The sequence below is a fragment of the Arachis hypogaea genome, chromosome 5, assembly GCF_003086295.3.
Source record: "Arachis hypogaea cultivar Tifrunner chromosome 5, arahy.Tifrunner.gnm2.J5K5, whole genome shotgun sequence".
Lineage (NCBI taxonomy): Eukaryota > Viridiplantae > Streptophyta > Magnoliopsida > Fabales > Fabaceae > Arachis > Arachis hypogaea.
Window position 1 is genome coordinate 33,629,958 of NC_092040.1, and position 12,544 is coordinate 33,642,501.

Consider the following 12,544-nt stretch of genomic DNA (forward strand, 5'->3'; position numbering starts at 1 on the left):
TTAATCTGTCGGGTTGGGGGATACCGTTTGGGTAAACCAAAAAGGATAAAGTATATTTTTTATTTTTAAATTTTATTTTATTTTAATTTTGTTTTAAAAAATTTTAATTTACATAAAAAATACTCTTGACGGTTAAATTTTTAAAAAATTTAGGACCAATTAACAGGTAAATTAGATATAGTTGTCATGGTAACACTCTACCACACAAAACTTTACGCCTAGGACGTAAATCAAAAGTGGCACTACGACCTCTAAAAATAATATATGAAAGAAAGTTTAACTAGGAGCCTTGAAAAAAAAGGTTAAATGAAACACAAACAGAAAGCGTATCACTCTCGATCAGGTCAATACAGAAAGGTAGATAAGATTGAACAGAAAAGATAATATATAAGATCAGAGTTCTAAGGATATAAATAACAAATTCCAGACTCGACCTGCGAAGCTAATGCCAGCCGAAGTAACCAAAAGTATCCCAAAACACAAGACAACACCGGTTTTCTCCAAATCAGCCTCTAATTAAGAGGGACAAAGTAAAATATATACAAGGCGGAGAATCTATTACATATATAAATATAAGCAAAATAGAAATACTGAGTCCCAAGATAGTTCTTCGCTTCTAAGAGTTTCCAGAATGCTTAGTGCGGTGCTTCGCGTCCTGCATCTAAAAACAATAACACATGCATAGAATGAGAATTGGAGGTTCTCAGTATGGTAAAGGAGCCCACGTACATAAGATATAAGGTCTTGGGAAAGCCAGAGGCGATCCTAGAATTTCGACACTCAGATTTAAAACTTAGAGTTATAATTTAAAACCATGAACAAGGTAAGTTATCTAAGGCCCTTAAGTTCTAATCAAATTCTAACTTAACCTCTCATTTCTCACTTTTCTCCAACCCTCCAAATAATGATGGATCTAGAAAATTTTATCAGTGGGAGCAAAATATATATAATAATAATTTTTATAATTATACTATAGTATTATAAAATATGATTATTCTTCAAATTATTAAACTAAAAAATTAAAACAATAAAATAATAATTCAAAATAATAAATAATTTAAAATTCCAATCTTCTAGGTTTCATACTTTGAAAAGATTGAATAATCTTTTCATCGTCAATACAATCAAATGCCTCTCTTTCTATATATGTCATTAAATAATTATTTAAAAATTCATCTCCCATACGGTTATGGAGCCGACTCTTTATGATGTTCATAGCAGAAAAAGTTCTTTCAACTGATGCAGTTGCTACAGGCAAAACTAAAGCTAACTTCAAAAGAAGAAACACAAATGGATAAACAATATTTTTTTCGAGTCTCAACTAATTTTTAAGCGAGAGCACCAATCCCATTTAAGTTTGAGAATTGATCATCAGGATGCACATCTAATATGAAGTTCTCAAGTTGACTATCAAGTGCCAAAAGTTGAGTAGAAGAAAATTCTAATGGATAAAATTGAGCTAACTGGATCAACTTCTTCTTATCAAACACAAAAAATGAGTGTCTTGGATTCAGACAAGCTATACATAGAAGCAATTCAGTATTCACTTTTGTAAAACGATTGTTGAGTTCTTGAAGTTGTCTATCAACTACTTGATAGAATATCTCAACTTGAAAATGATGCAAATTTGAGATATTTTGAGCTTTGCGTCTTGATCTTCCTTGTGACACAAATGTATCATCCATTTTTGGAATAGTAATATTATGTTTGTCACAAAACAATGAAACTTCGTCAAGTAAAAGAGACCAACCATCATCTCTTATAGTTTGCAACCGTTGCTTAGACACTTTAACTAATGCCATAGCATTTACAATGTCCTGATCATTCCTTTGTAACGTTTGAGATCATTCATTAGTAACTCCCAATATATTTTTCATCAAGTACAAGTTGAAAATAAATTCAAAGAATTGAATGACATTCAATAAATGACATGCTTCACCTCGATGTTCTGAATTATTTCCATCTTCCTTAACATATTCAAGAACATTGAGCACAGAAGGAAACAAAGAAATTAATCTAAGTATAGTTCCATATTGTGAACCCCATCTAGTGTCTCCAACTCTTTTCAAAGCTATTTCTTGATTCAAACCATGTCCACTAGAAATTTCTCCACTTTGTAATGCTTCAATTGTCTTAGTCATCTGACTATCACGAAGCATATCTCTTCGTTTACATGAAACTCCAACAACATTGCACAAATTGGTTAACAAATTAAAAAGCAAAGCAATTTCAACTTATTTTTTTGCAACCGTTACAAGAGCTAACTGAAGTTGGTGGGCAAAGAAATGTACATAGAAAGTATAAGAATTTTCTTTCAATATCAAAGTTTTCAAACCATTAAATTCTCCTTGCATGTTATTTGCACCATCATATCCTTGGCCACGTATTCTTGACTTAAATTATATGTTTCTAATAATGATTCCAATGCTAATTTTGGAGATAAAGCATTAGTATTAGAAACATGAACAAGACGAAGAAAATGCTCCCTAACTTGCCCTTCTTTATTCACATACTTTAAACAAACTGAAATTTGCTCCTTAATAGAAATGTCGCGGGTTTCATCAACCAAAACAGCAAACAATTCATCCCAAGATCATTAACAATAACTTTTGTCGTTTCACTTGCAGCAGCTCTTACATATCTTTTTGAATTGAGGGAGCTCTTAGTTTAAGATTCCCACGAGCATTATTGAAAGCACGATCAATCTCTTCATTATGTTGTGCAAGAAAGTTTAGAAGTTCCAAAAAATTTCCTTGATTAACAGAATCATCTGTCTCATCATTACCACGAAAGGCCAATCATTGTCGCAAAAGAAATATAATACAATCAATTGTGGCTGTCAAGTGAATTTGATAATTCTTTTTAGTTTGCTCAGATTGTTTTTCAATAGCAGCACTAATTTGTTGGTTTGGCTTCATAAGTGCTTCACATTTTCTCCAAACTTGATTATGAGCACTATCATGAATCCCAACATGAGTTTGTAATCTCTCATTTTTTTTCCAATTTGAAAAGCCATTGGTTACAAAAGCATTGCCACCTTCAGTCTCAGGTTTCATAAGATAACAACAAAGACAAAAAATAGCATCTTTTGATATACTATACTCTAACCAGTTGTCATAATCATCAAACCAATTAGGATTAAATCTTTGAAAAGAAGAATCACAAGCAGTTTGAGAAAAATCATGAGTCCTTAGTTGACAAGGACCTTTTTGAAAATATGCACATCTAACTTTGTCTCTGTCATTCGGATGATAACATGAAATCTTTGGTTGTTGTCCTGGATCTGCTATGAGACTTTCTACTTCGAATTCTAAAAACATCCTCTTGTTAGAAGAGATCGATGAATTGTTTTGGAATCCAATCTCCAATGATAAAGTTCTTCTGAAATATTTTTTCATTACTAATAGAATAAAATTATAAACCTAAATTAATTAATTAATAAAATTAATTCACAATTTTACACAAATTCAATATACAAAAATAATTAACATTTAACAAATAAATTAGTGAAACTAAAGTATCAATTACATCATCACAACAAATTCAATCACAAATTCACGGTTCCTAAACTAACTATATCAAATTATCAATTATCAAATCATGAAGCAAATGAGCAAAAACCTGAATGAAGATGTGTGGTACTTCTGCTACTGAGTACTTGAAGAAGATTAGATCAATTGTTGATGCTCTTGCATCAATTGGTCATTCTTTACCTCTGGAAGATCATATACGAGCCATCACTGATGGACTTAATGAAGATTATCACATGTTCATATCTTCATATTCTATCTCTCTTATTGAAGTAAAAGCCTATTGGCTCATGAATATCTGAATGAAAGATTTAGAAATGTGGAATTAGGATCTGTTCATGCCAATGATTCTCAAGGTCCATATCAATATGGTCGTGGCAATAATTTCACAAACCCTAGCAGGAAAGGAAGAGGAAATCGTGCTTTTAGAGGAGGCAGAATATGAATCAGAATTTTCGCCCCCAATCTCAAGTTTGTGGACGTGTTGGACACACTGCCATGATTTGTTTTCATAGATTCGATCGAAGATATCAACAATCTCCTTCTGAATCTGCTAATTCTCAATCTTCATTTTCCATTGATCATCCTCCTCCTCCTCCATCTTATTACCAGCCACGTGTATACCTTGCTACACCTTCCACCCTGACAGATTCCTCATGGCTAATCATATTACATATGATTCCAAGGAGTAGTATTTCTTCGATTGGTACAACTTACTTTGATAAATCTTTATTCACATAAGCAATTTATTTTAAATCAATTACTCTTTGCACCAAAAATTGCAAGAAATTTAGTAAGTGTTCAAAAATTTGCTCAAGACAATCTATGTTTCTTTGAATTCCATGCTCATGCTTGTTTTGTCAAATCTCAAGTCACCAAGGAGATCCTACTCCAAGGGACACCTAAGAATGGAGTTTATAAATTTGACAATGTTGTTGTCCTAAAATCAACTCCAACTACCACTGCTAAATCCATTCCTCATTCAATTCATTCAAATACACATGTTTCTTCTGCCTTTAATGCTCAATCTGATTCTTATGATCTTTGGCACTATAGACTTGGCCATTATGCCTCAAAGACTGTTATTTCAATTCTGAATCAATGTAATCTACCTATTAGTATGAATTGAATAAAATCTACTTTATGTGATTCTTGTTGCAAAGCTAAGATGCATTACTTACCTTTCTCTCTTGACTCTTATAATTTTAATGCACCCTTAGACATGATATATTCTGACTTATGGGGCCCTGCACCTATGCAATCTTATCATGGTTTTCATTACTACATATCATTTATAGATTCTTTCACTAGATTCACTTCTGTTTTCTTAGTTCATTCTAAGATTCAAGCTTTTCAAGCATTTCTATAGTTTCAGACTAATATAGAAAAATACACTGGTTTAAAGATCAAAGCCCTCCAAATAGATCATGGTAGAGTATCTTTCACACAATTTCTCTCAATATCTTACATCACAAAGCACCACTCATCGCTTCTCTTGCCTATACACCCATCTACAAAATGGAAGGGCAGAGAAAAAGCATAGACATATCATTGAAACTGCTCTCTATGCTTGTTGTAGCTTCTCTCCTATTAACACACTAGGATGATGCTGTTTTATCTGCTACTTTATTATAAATAGATTACCATCTTTAACTACCAAAGACATTTCACCTTTTGAACTCATGCACAAACACTGTCCAGAATATTCCTTTCTAATAGTGTTTGGTTGTGCTGCATATCCATGCCTTAAGTCTTATTCTTCAAATAAATTTGATTTTTAAGTCTGATCTTTGTGTCTTTCTTGGCTATGCTCCTAACCACAAAGGCTATAAATACCTTACTAAATCAGATAAAATCATAATAACCACGCATGTTGTCTTTGATGAAAAAAAATTTTCATACAAAGACCTTTTTCCTAATGACCAACCTTTTTCTCCAAAACACCAATTTCCTTATACCAGTCTCACTTTTCCTAATCTGCCTTTTTCATATCAGACCTCTACCATTTTTCATTCTGACCAACTAGATCCTTCACCATCTCCCTCAACTTCTTCTTTACCTCCATCTTTATTAGGTACAGATCACACTAGACCTCACATGACTACTTCTACTCAGACACATTCTTCCACTAACATTCACAATTCTGAACCTGATCCTACTCATTCTTCTCCTCCTCCTTCTATTCCTACCACTCACACTAAATTTGATCCTGTTCATCCAAATCTCATTGCTACCTCGGGGATACAAATTCAATTCGAATCCAACCCCATCACTCCTCTAACTAGTAACCAGCATCCCATGATCACTAGATCAAAACTTGGGAAAACTATTGTTGCACAAAATTATGATTTAATTAATGAGATTCCTAACAGTGTTTCTGCAGCTCCCAACTCTCAAAATTGGCATAAACCTATGCTTGAAGATCTGCAAGCTTTACACAAAAATCAAACTTGGTCTATTGTTGATCCAAAACCAGATACTAAGGTCATTGGTTGTAGGTGAATTTTTACAATTAAAAGGCACCCGAATGGTACCATTATGAAATACAAGGCTCGCTTTGTGTCTAAAGGAAACCATCAAATTGAAGGAGTGGACTTTGACCAAGTCTTTGCTCCTGTTCTAAAACCTGTAACTATTTGAATTCCTATAAATGGCAAATTTGGCAATTCAATTTTAACAATGGCTTTCTCAACGGGGATTTAAGTGAATTGGTTCTCATGAAACAACCACTAAGCTTCCATTCGGGTGAGGTAAATCGAGTTTGTAAATTGCATAAATCTTCGTATGGCCTTAAGCAAGCTCCTAGAGCTTGGTTTATTAAATTGACTAACACACTTGACAAGTTAAATTGTACATACTTGTGAATTAAAATTGTACATACTTCTCTATATTAATGATATATTAGTAACTGGCACTGATCCAAAAGCTATTCAATCCACCATTGATCAATTATATAATGTTTTCTCATTGAAAGATTTAGGTGAATTTACAAATTTCTTAGGCATTGAGGCTGAAAAACTACCATCAGGAGCATACCGTCTCTCTCAAACTAAGTATGTGAAAGACTTACTAATCAAGGCTGGGATTGCTGAAGCTAAAGGAGTTCCAACTCCAATGGTTACAATAGTGAAACTATCAAAAGAGGGAGTAGATCTTTTCGAAAATCCAAAATTATATAGATTTATTTTTGGTTTCGTACAGTATGCAACTCTCACTAGGCCTGAGATTGCTTATTCTGTGAATAAGGTTAATTAGTACATGCAGAATCCTTTAACATCTCATTGGATGTGTGTTAAGAGGATTCTCAGGTACTTGGCAGGAACAACAACTCAAGGTCTAATTTTTCAACCAAGCACTGATTTAAGATTATTTGGTTTTACTGATTCAGATTGGGGTTCAGATGTTGATGTTAGGAGATCTACTTGTGACTTTGTATTTACTTTGGATTGAACCTGGTTTCATGGTCTAGCCAAAACAATCTTCAGTGAGCAGGTCAAGTACAGAGGCTGAATACAGGGGCCTGGCTGCAGCTAATTCTGAGGTTATTTGGATACAAAATCTGCTTCAAGAATTGAAAGTTCATCAATCAGCAAGTCCAATTTTTTACTGTGATAACATTAGTGCAGTCCTCTTAGCATCCAATCCTATTCTTCATAGCCACACCAAGCATTTTGAGCTTGATCTTCACTTTATTCGAGAAAGAGTTAATCAACAAAAACTGCATGTTATTCACATTAGATCGACTGAGCAGATTGTTGACATTTTTACCAAGGTGTTGTCTATGGAGTCCTTTGATAAATTTAAGTTCAAACTTAGGGCTTGTTTGGGTGAGCTTTTAAGAAAAGATCTTTTTTCGAGTTATCTTTTTTTAAAAGATCTTATAGAGAAGTAAAAGTAATTTTATGTTTGGATATCTCATGTAAAAAAGTCTTTTTATCTATCAATTATGTTTGGGTATAACAATATAAAAGTACTTTTTTGTTTATTTATTATATGAAAAACATCTTTTTTTTTAAGGAAAAAAGATCTTTTAAAAAAAGATGTAAATTACAGCTTCTCAAAAAAAAATCTCTTTTTGATTTTACTGGTGCTTTTACTTTTACTACTAGAAATTTGTTAAACACGTTAAAAAATAAAAAAAGATCTTTTTTTATTGAAAAAAGATATTTTTTTAACAAAATAATGACGCCCAAACATGCACTTAAAGTAACTCCCAAAGAAGTGACTTTAAGTTTCAGGAAGGATAATAGCGTAGCTAGGCAAATTGATCAAGATTAATGTAAGATCACCTTACTGTCTCAAGAAGTATTCTTGATTATAGGTAGTTAGCACTAATAACAGAATGCAGTTATATTCTGTTTCTATTTCTCATTCAGTTGCTATATATAACATAGAGTGTAAACCATGAGATTAGATTTGACTTGTAACATTGCTCATAACTCAATATACGTTTTCTCAGTTTCTTTACACTTACACTGCATTCTCCTATCATTCACATCAGTTTCCCTTCAATAAAAAATACAAGAGACAAATTAAAATTAAATAGAAAAGAATTTCTCTACTTACTATCTTGTTTTTTAATATAACAAGAAAGCAACTCACTCTACTTCATTTATCTACACCATAATTTCATTACAAAACCAAAAAGATCTTTTTAATTTTCCTAATTTTCACTACCTACAATAGTTTAGGAAGTATTTATACTCTATATTAAGTTAAAGAAAAAAACATAACCCTACTAACGTAAAATCTAATCTACTAATTAAATATTCTAACAGTTTAAAATAAAAACTGATAAATTACTAAACTGTACTTGGATTCATTTACTTTTATTACAATAAAATTATAAAACGTTTTTCCTCAAGTGACAAATCCCAAACTTTCACCAATAGTCAATACTAGTCATATTGACTTGTCTTGTAAATTATTGAAGTGTTTATTTGCCCTATGAAGCACGTGTCATTCTTCATCTCTTTCAAAATGATTCGTTCTTGAATGTTGTGGTTAGAGAAGATAGTATATAAAGAAGAAAAATACAAAAAAGAAAAGAAGACAATTTGAATAAAGAAGTGACACCAAATTTGACTTCATCGTTATTGCTTATTCCTTACAAACACACCTCTTTCAGTTTGCTCTTTTGATGACATATATTTGGGACATCCATATCATTTACTATCAAATCCACAACAATCATCTCTATTTGTTTGGATATTAGGATGAAAACGTCAACATAAATTTGAAAAAGGGGTTTGTTATCAATAAATACCTCAAAGTAATCTTCATTGGTGACTTGAAGATGGACAAAATCTATGTTGTTCTCACTCTTCAAAGTTTGTATATTCATACTTTTTTTTTTTGTCACAAGACAAACTCTTTTATTTCTTTTTTTCACTTAGCATAAGGCCCTTATATTTATCAAGGATAAAAATGAAATTAACTAAGTGTAAGAGTAGTTAATCTGTTAGTCTGTTTTAGTTAATTTGTTATGTGGTTAGTTATTAGTCAATTAAATTTTTTTGTATAGTTTCCTTCCCTGTGACTGCTATATATAGTAGTTAGCTGCTAGGAACTTGTACAACACTTTTACACACTAGTTCCTGCATTACTCATTAATTTTCTTCTCTGGTTTCTCTGTCTTTTCTTTCTTTCTTTTCTTTTCTTGCACACTAAGCAACACCTCAAGAATCCTTTTATGGTATCTAGAGCCATTTTTTTTTCTAATCCATGGCTTCACCTTCTAATGATTCTGCTATCTTAGCAAACACTGATCCAAATTCTAACAATTCAATTATCAATTCGATTCTTCCTCAACTCTATAACTAAAGGCCTTTCAATCTAATTCAAGACAAATTAGGTGAAAAGAATTATAAAACTTGATAGCAACAGGCCTTTGCAGTAATTCGAGGACAAGCTTTGGAGGATCATTTATACAAAGGCGAAATTCCTAAAGAGGTATGATAATCAAGAAAATCAAGCTGATGTATTTAATCTTTCAAATACAAGTAGTGGATTCAAGATGATTGGAATCTCATTTCATGGCTATTGGTCTCGATTGATTTAGTTTTCAAACCCAAAATGGTTGGCTGCGAGTTTAGCTATTAAATTTGGGACAAAATTGAATCATATTTTGCTACATCTACTAAGTTCAGAATCAAACAGTTGAAGGCTCAACTCAGACTCACCAAGAAACAAGGTCTTTCTGCCATTGACTATATCTCTAAAATCAAAGGTTTTGCATATTCTTTAGCTGCATTTGGCAAACCTTTCAAATCTAAAAAACAAGTTTAAAAAATTTTTGAAGGCCTCAATGAAGGTTATCAAATGATGATCACTACTATTAGCTCTAAGCCAAAAGTGTTCTCTTTTTGTGAAGTAGAAACCATGTTGCTCACTCATGATGCGATGTTGAAAAAATTTCGAAAACCTGATAATCTTATGGTACAAGCCAATCTTGTTTATATTTCTTTTCCTTCCATTCCATCTCATATGCGTTGTAATGGTGGTATAAGAGGTAGAGGAGGTGAGGCAAATTTGAAAGAGAGACATGTCATATTTTGGTAATTCTAGACCACAATGTCAAGTTTGTGGAAAATTTGGTCACATAGCTTGGCATTGTTTTTATCGTTTCAATCAAGAAATTCCTCCTCCTTCTCAAAATCAGAATACAATTCATCTAATTCTTCATCTTTTTCAACAAATTCATCTTAGTGTGGTTCTTTTTTCACAACACCTCCACCACTAGCTTCAAGTTTTTACAATCCTATTACCTATCTTACTGTATCATCTGCTATGTTAGATCCTTCTTGGTACCCTAATACAGGAACTTCACATCATGTTACTCCTAATCCCTCTAACATGATTAGCTCTTCAAAATATCATGGACCAGATCAAGTTAGTTAGGTAATGAATCAAGTATACCAATTTCTCATATTAGCAATTCTTTTCTATATGCTATTGATTCAAAAAAGATGGTTCTCTTTACAATAATTAATATATCACCTAACATACTAAAAGCTTAATTTGTGTTCCTTAATTTTTTTAAAGAAACTTTTTTTATTTTGAATTTCATGCTTATCATTGTACTATGAAATATCAGATTACTCAGAAATTTTTTCTACAAGGATTTAGAAAGGATGGCCTTTATCAATTTGTTAATGTTGTTGTGCCAAAGACATGTTCTTCTTTTGTTCCTAGAGTTTTTTATTGCATCTACTATTTCTTTTGATCTTGGCATAAAAGACTAGGACATCCAGTCATAAAAATTGTAAAATTCATTCTTGATATGTGTAATATTCCAATTCTTATTAAAGATGATGCTTCTTGAAATATAATTTGTGAAAACTGTGCATATGCCAAAATACATGCTTTACCATGTCCTGATTCTTTAACTCTTTATTGATGTATATTCTAGATACACTTGTACTTTTTTTTTAGTGAATAAATCACAAATCTTTAATGTTTTCAAACAATACAAATCTTTTATGGAAAGTCTTACTAATTTTAAGCTCAAGGAGTTCTAATCTAATAATGGAGGTGAGTATACCTCAAAAGCATTCTCTTCATACATGGTTGAACAAGGCATCTAGCACATGTATTCTTGTCCTTATACTCCCCAACAAAATAGGAGAGTAGAGAGAAAACATAGACATCTTATTGAAATGAGCTTATCTATGTTTTTCACTGTTGTTATGCCTATAACTTTTTGGAATGGAGCAATGGTCATTGCTGCTTATCTGATTGATAGATTACCAACACAAATTCTTGGTAATAAATCTCCATTCGAACTCAATTTTAACCAAAAGCCAAACTATAGTCTTATAAGGGTTTTTAGTAGTGTCTGCTACCCTTTGTTAAGATCTTACAATAAGAGTAAACTAGATTTTAGGTTTTCCAAATGTGTTTTTATTGGTTATGACTCACAGCATAAGTGCTATAAATGTCAATCATCTAATGGCAAAGTTTATATTTCTAGGAATATTATATTTGATGAAACCCTTTTTTCTTATTCTGACTTATTTTTACTTAATAATAAACAATATTTATCTATTTCATCTACTACTATCTCATTTGTTGAGTCTCTGGTTCCATATGTTAGTTTACATTCTCATAATTCTAAAAATGCTATACCTAATTTATCTGATTCACAAGTGTCTTCATTGCATCAAAATCCTACTTTTGATGATCATCCTACTATTGACAATACTTTATCTAACAATTCTGTTTTTGAAAACTATAATCTTCCTCGTGCACAATCCAAAAATGATACTAATATAGATCAAGTCACTAAAGATATGCCAATTCTCATTTCTAGAATTGAGATTCAACTTCCAAATCCTTAACCTTATCTTGCAGTCAGAAAACCCTTTATCACACAATACTCATTCTATACTTACAAGATCTAAAACTAGATCTTCTAAGTCTAAATTGCTTACAGCAACTGCAAAACCAACTTTTATAGATGAACAATCACCTAAATCTGCTAAAGTTGCTTTGCAACATCCTCATTGGTATAAGGCTATGCTTGATGAATTCAATGCTTTAATGAGAACTGAAACTTGACTCTTAGTTCCTAAACCTGAAATTGATAAGATTATAAGTTGTAGGTGGGTTTTCACTATAAAAAAACATCCTGATGGCAGTGTACAAAAATATAAAGCTAGATTTGTCCAAGAATTTTATAAAAGAAAAGGTTTTGATTTTGGGCAAGTGTTTAGCTTTGTAATTCAACCTACCACTATTAGAATTGTTTTGAGTCTTGCTCTTACTAGAAACTGGATTATTAAGCAGTTTGATTTTAACAATGCCTTTTTAAATGGTGATCTCTATCAAATTATTTACATGTCACAACTTGTAGGTGATGCGAATTTTACAATCCCACAAAACACCGACAAGTGCACCGAGTTGGATCAAGTAATAAACTCAAGTGAGTGGGTGTCGATCCCACAAAAATTAATGGGTTAAGCAAGCAATAATTAATTGATTATTCTAGTCAGACAAGCAAAATTTGGGTTTTA

The 12,544-nt window shown here is 31.9% G+C and overlaps 1 protein-coding gene across 1 annotated transcript; it reads right to left on the bottom strand.

The window, feature by feature from the left end:
- Positions 1-1,328: 1,328 nt before the first annotated feature.
- On the bottom strand, positions 1,329-2,141 carry LOC112803416 (uncharacterized). The gene is made up of 2 exons (XM_029298699.1): positions 1,917-2,141; positions 1,329-1,817 (listed from the first exon to the last, which is right to left on the bottom strand). Exons 1-2 carry the CDS (start codon positions 2,139-2,141, stop codon positions 1,329-1,331), a joined length of 714 nt encoding a protein of 237 aa, XP_029154532.1.
- Between the last annotated feature and the right edge of the window lie 10,403 nt (positions 2,142-12,544).

What these genes read in the sequence shown, in the direction of transcription:
- LOC112803416 (XM_029298699.1), bottom strand. Translation starts at nt 2,141, where the DNA reads ATGACTAAGACAATTGAAGCATTACAAAGTGGAGAAATTTCTAGTGGA. An exon ending in AAGCATGTCATTTATTGAAT is followed by an intron (nt 1,818 to 1,916) that starts GTCATTCAATTC and finishes AGGAATGATCAG; the next exon opens with GACATTGTAAATGCTATGGC.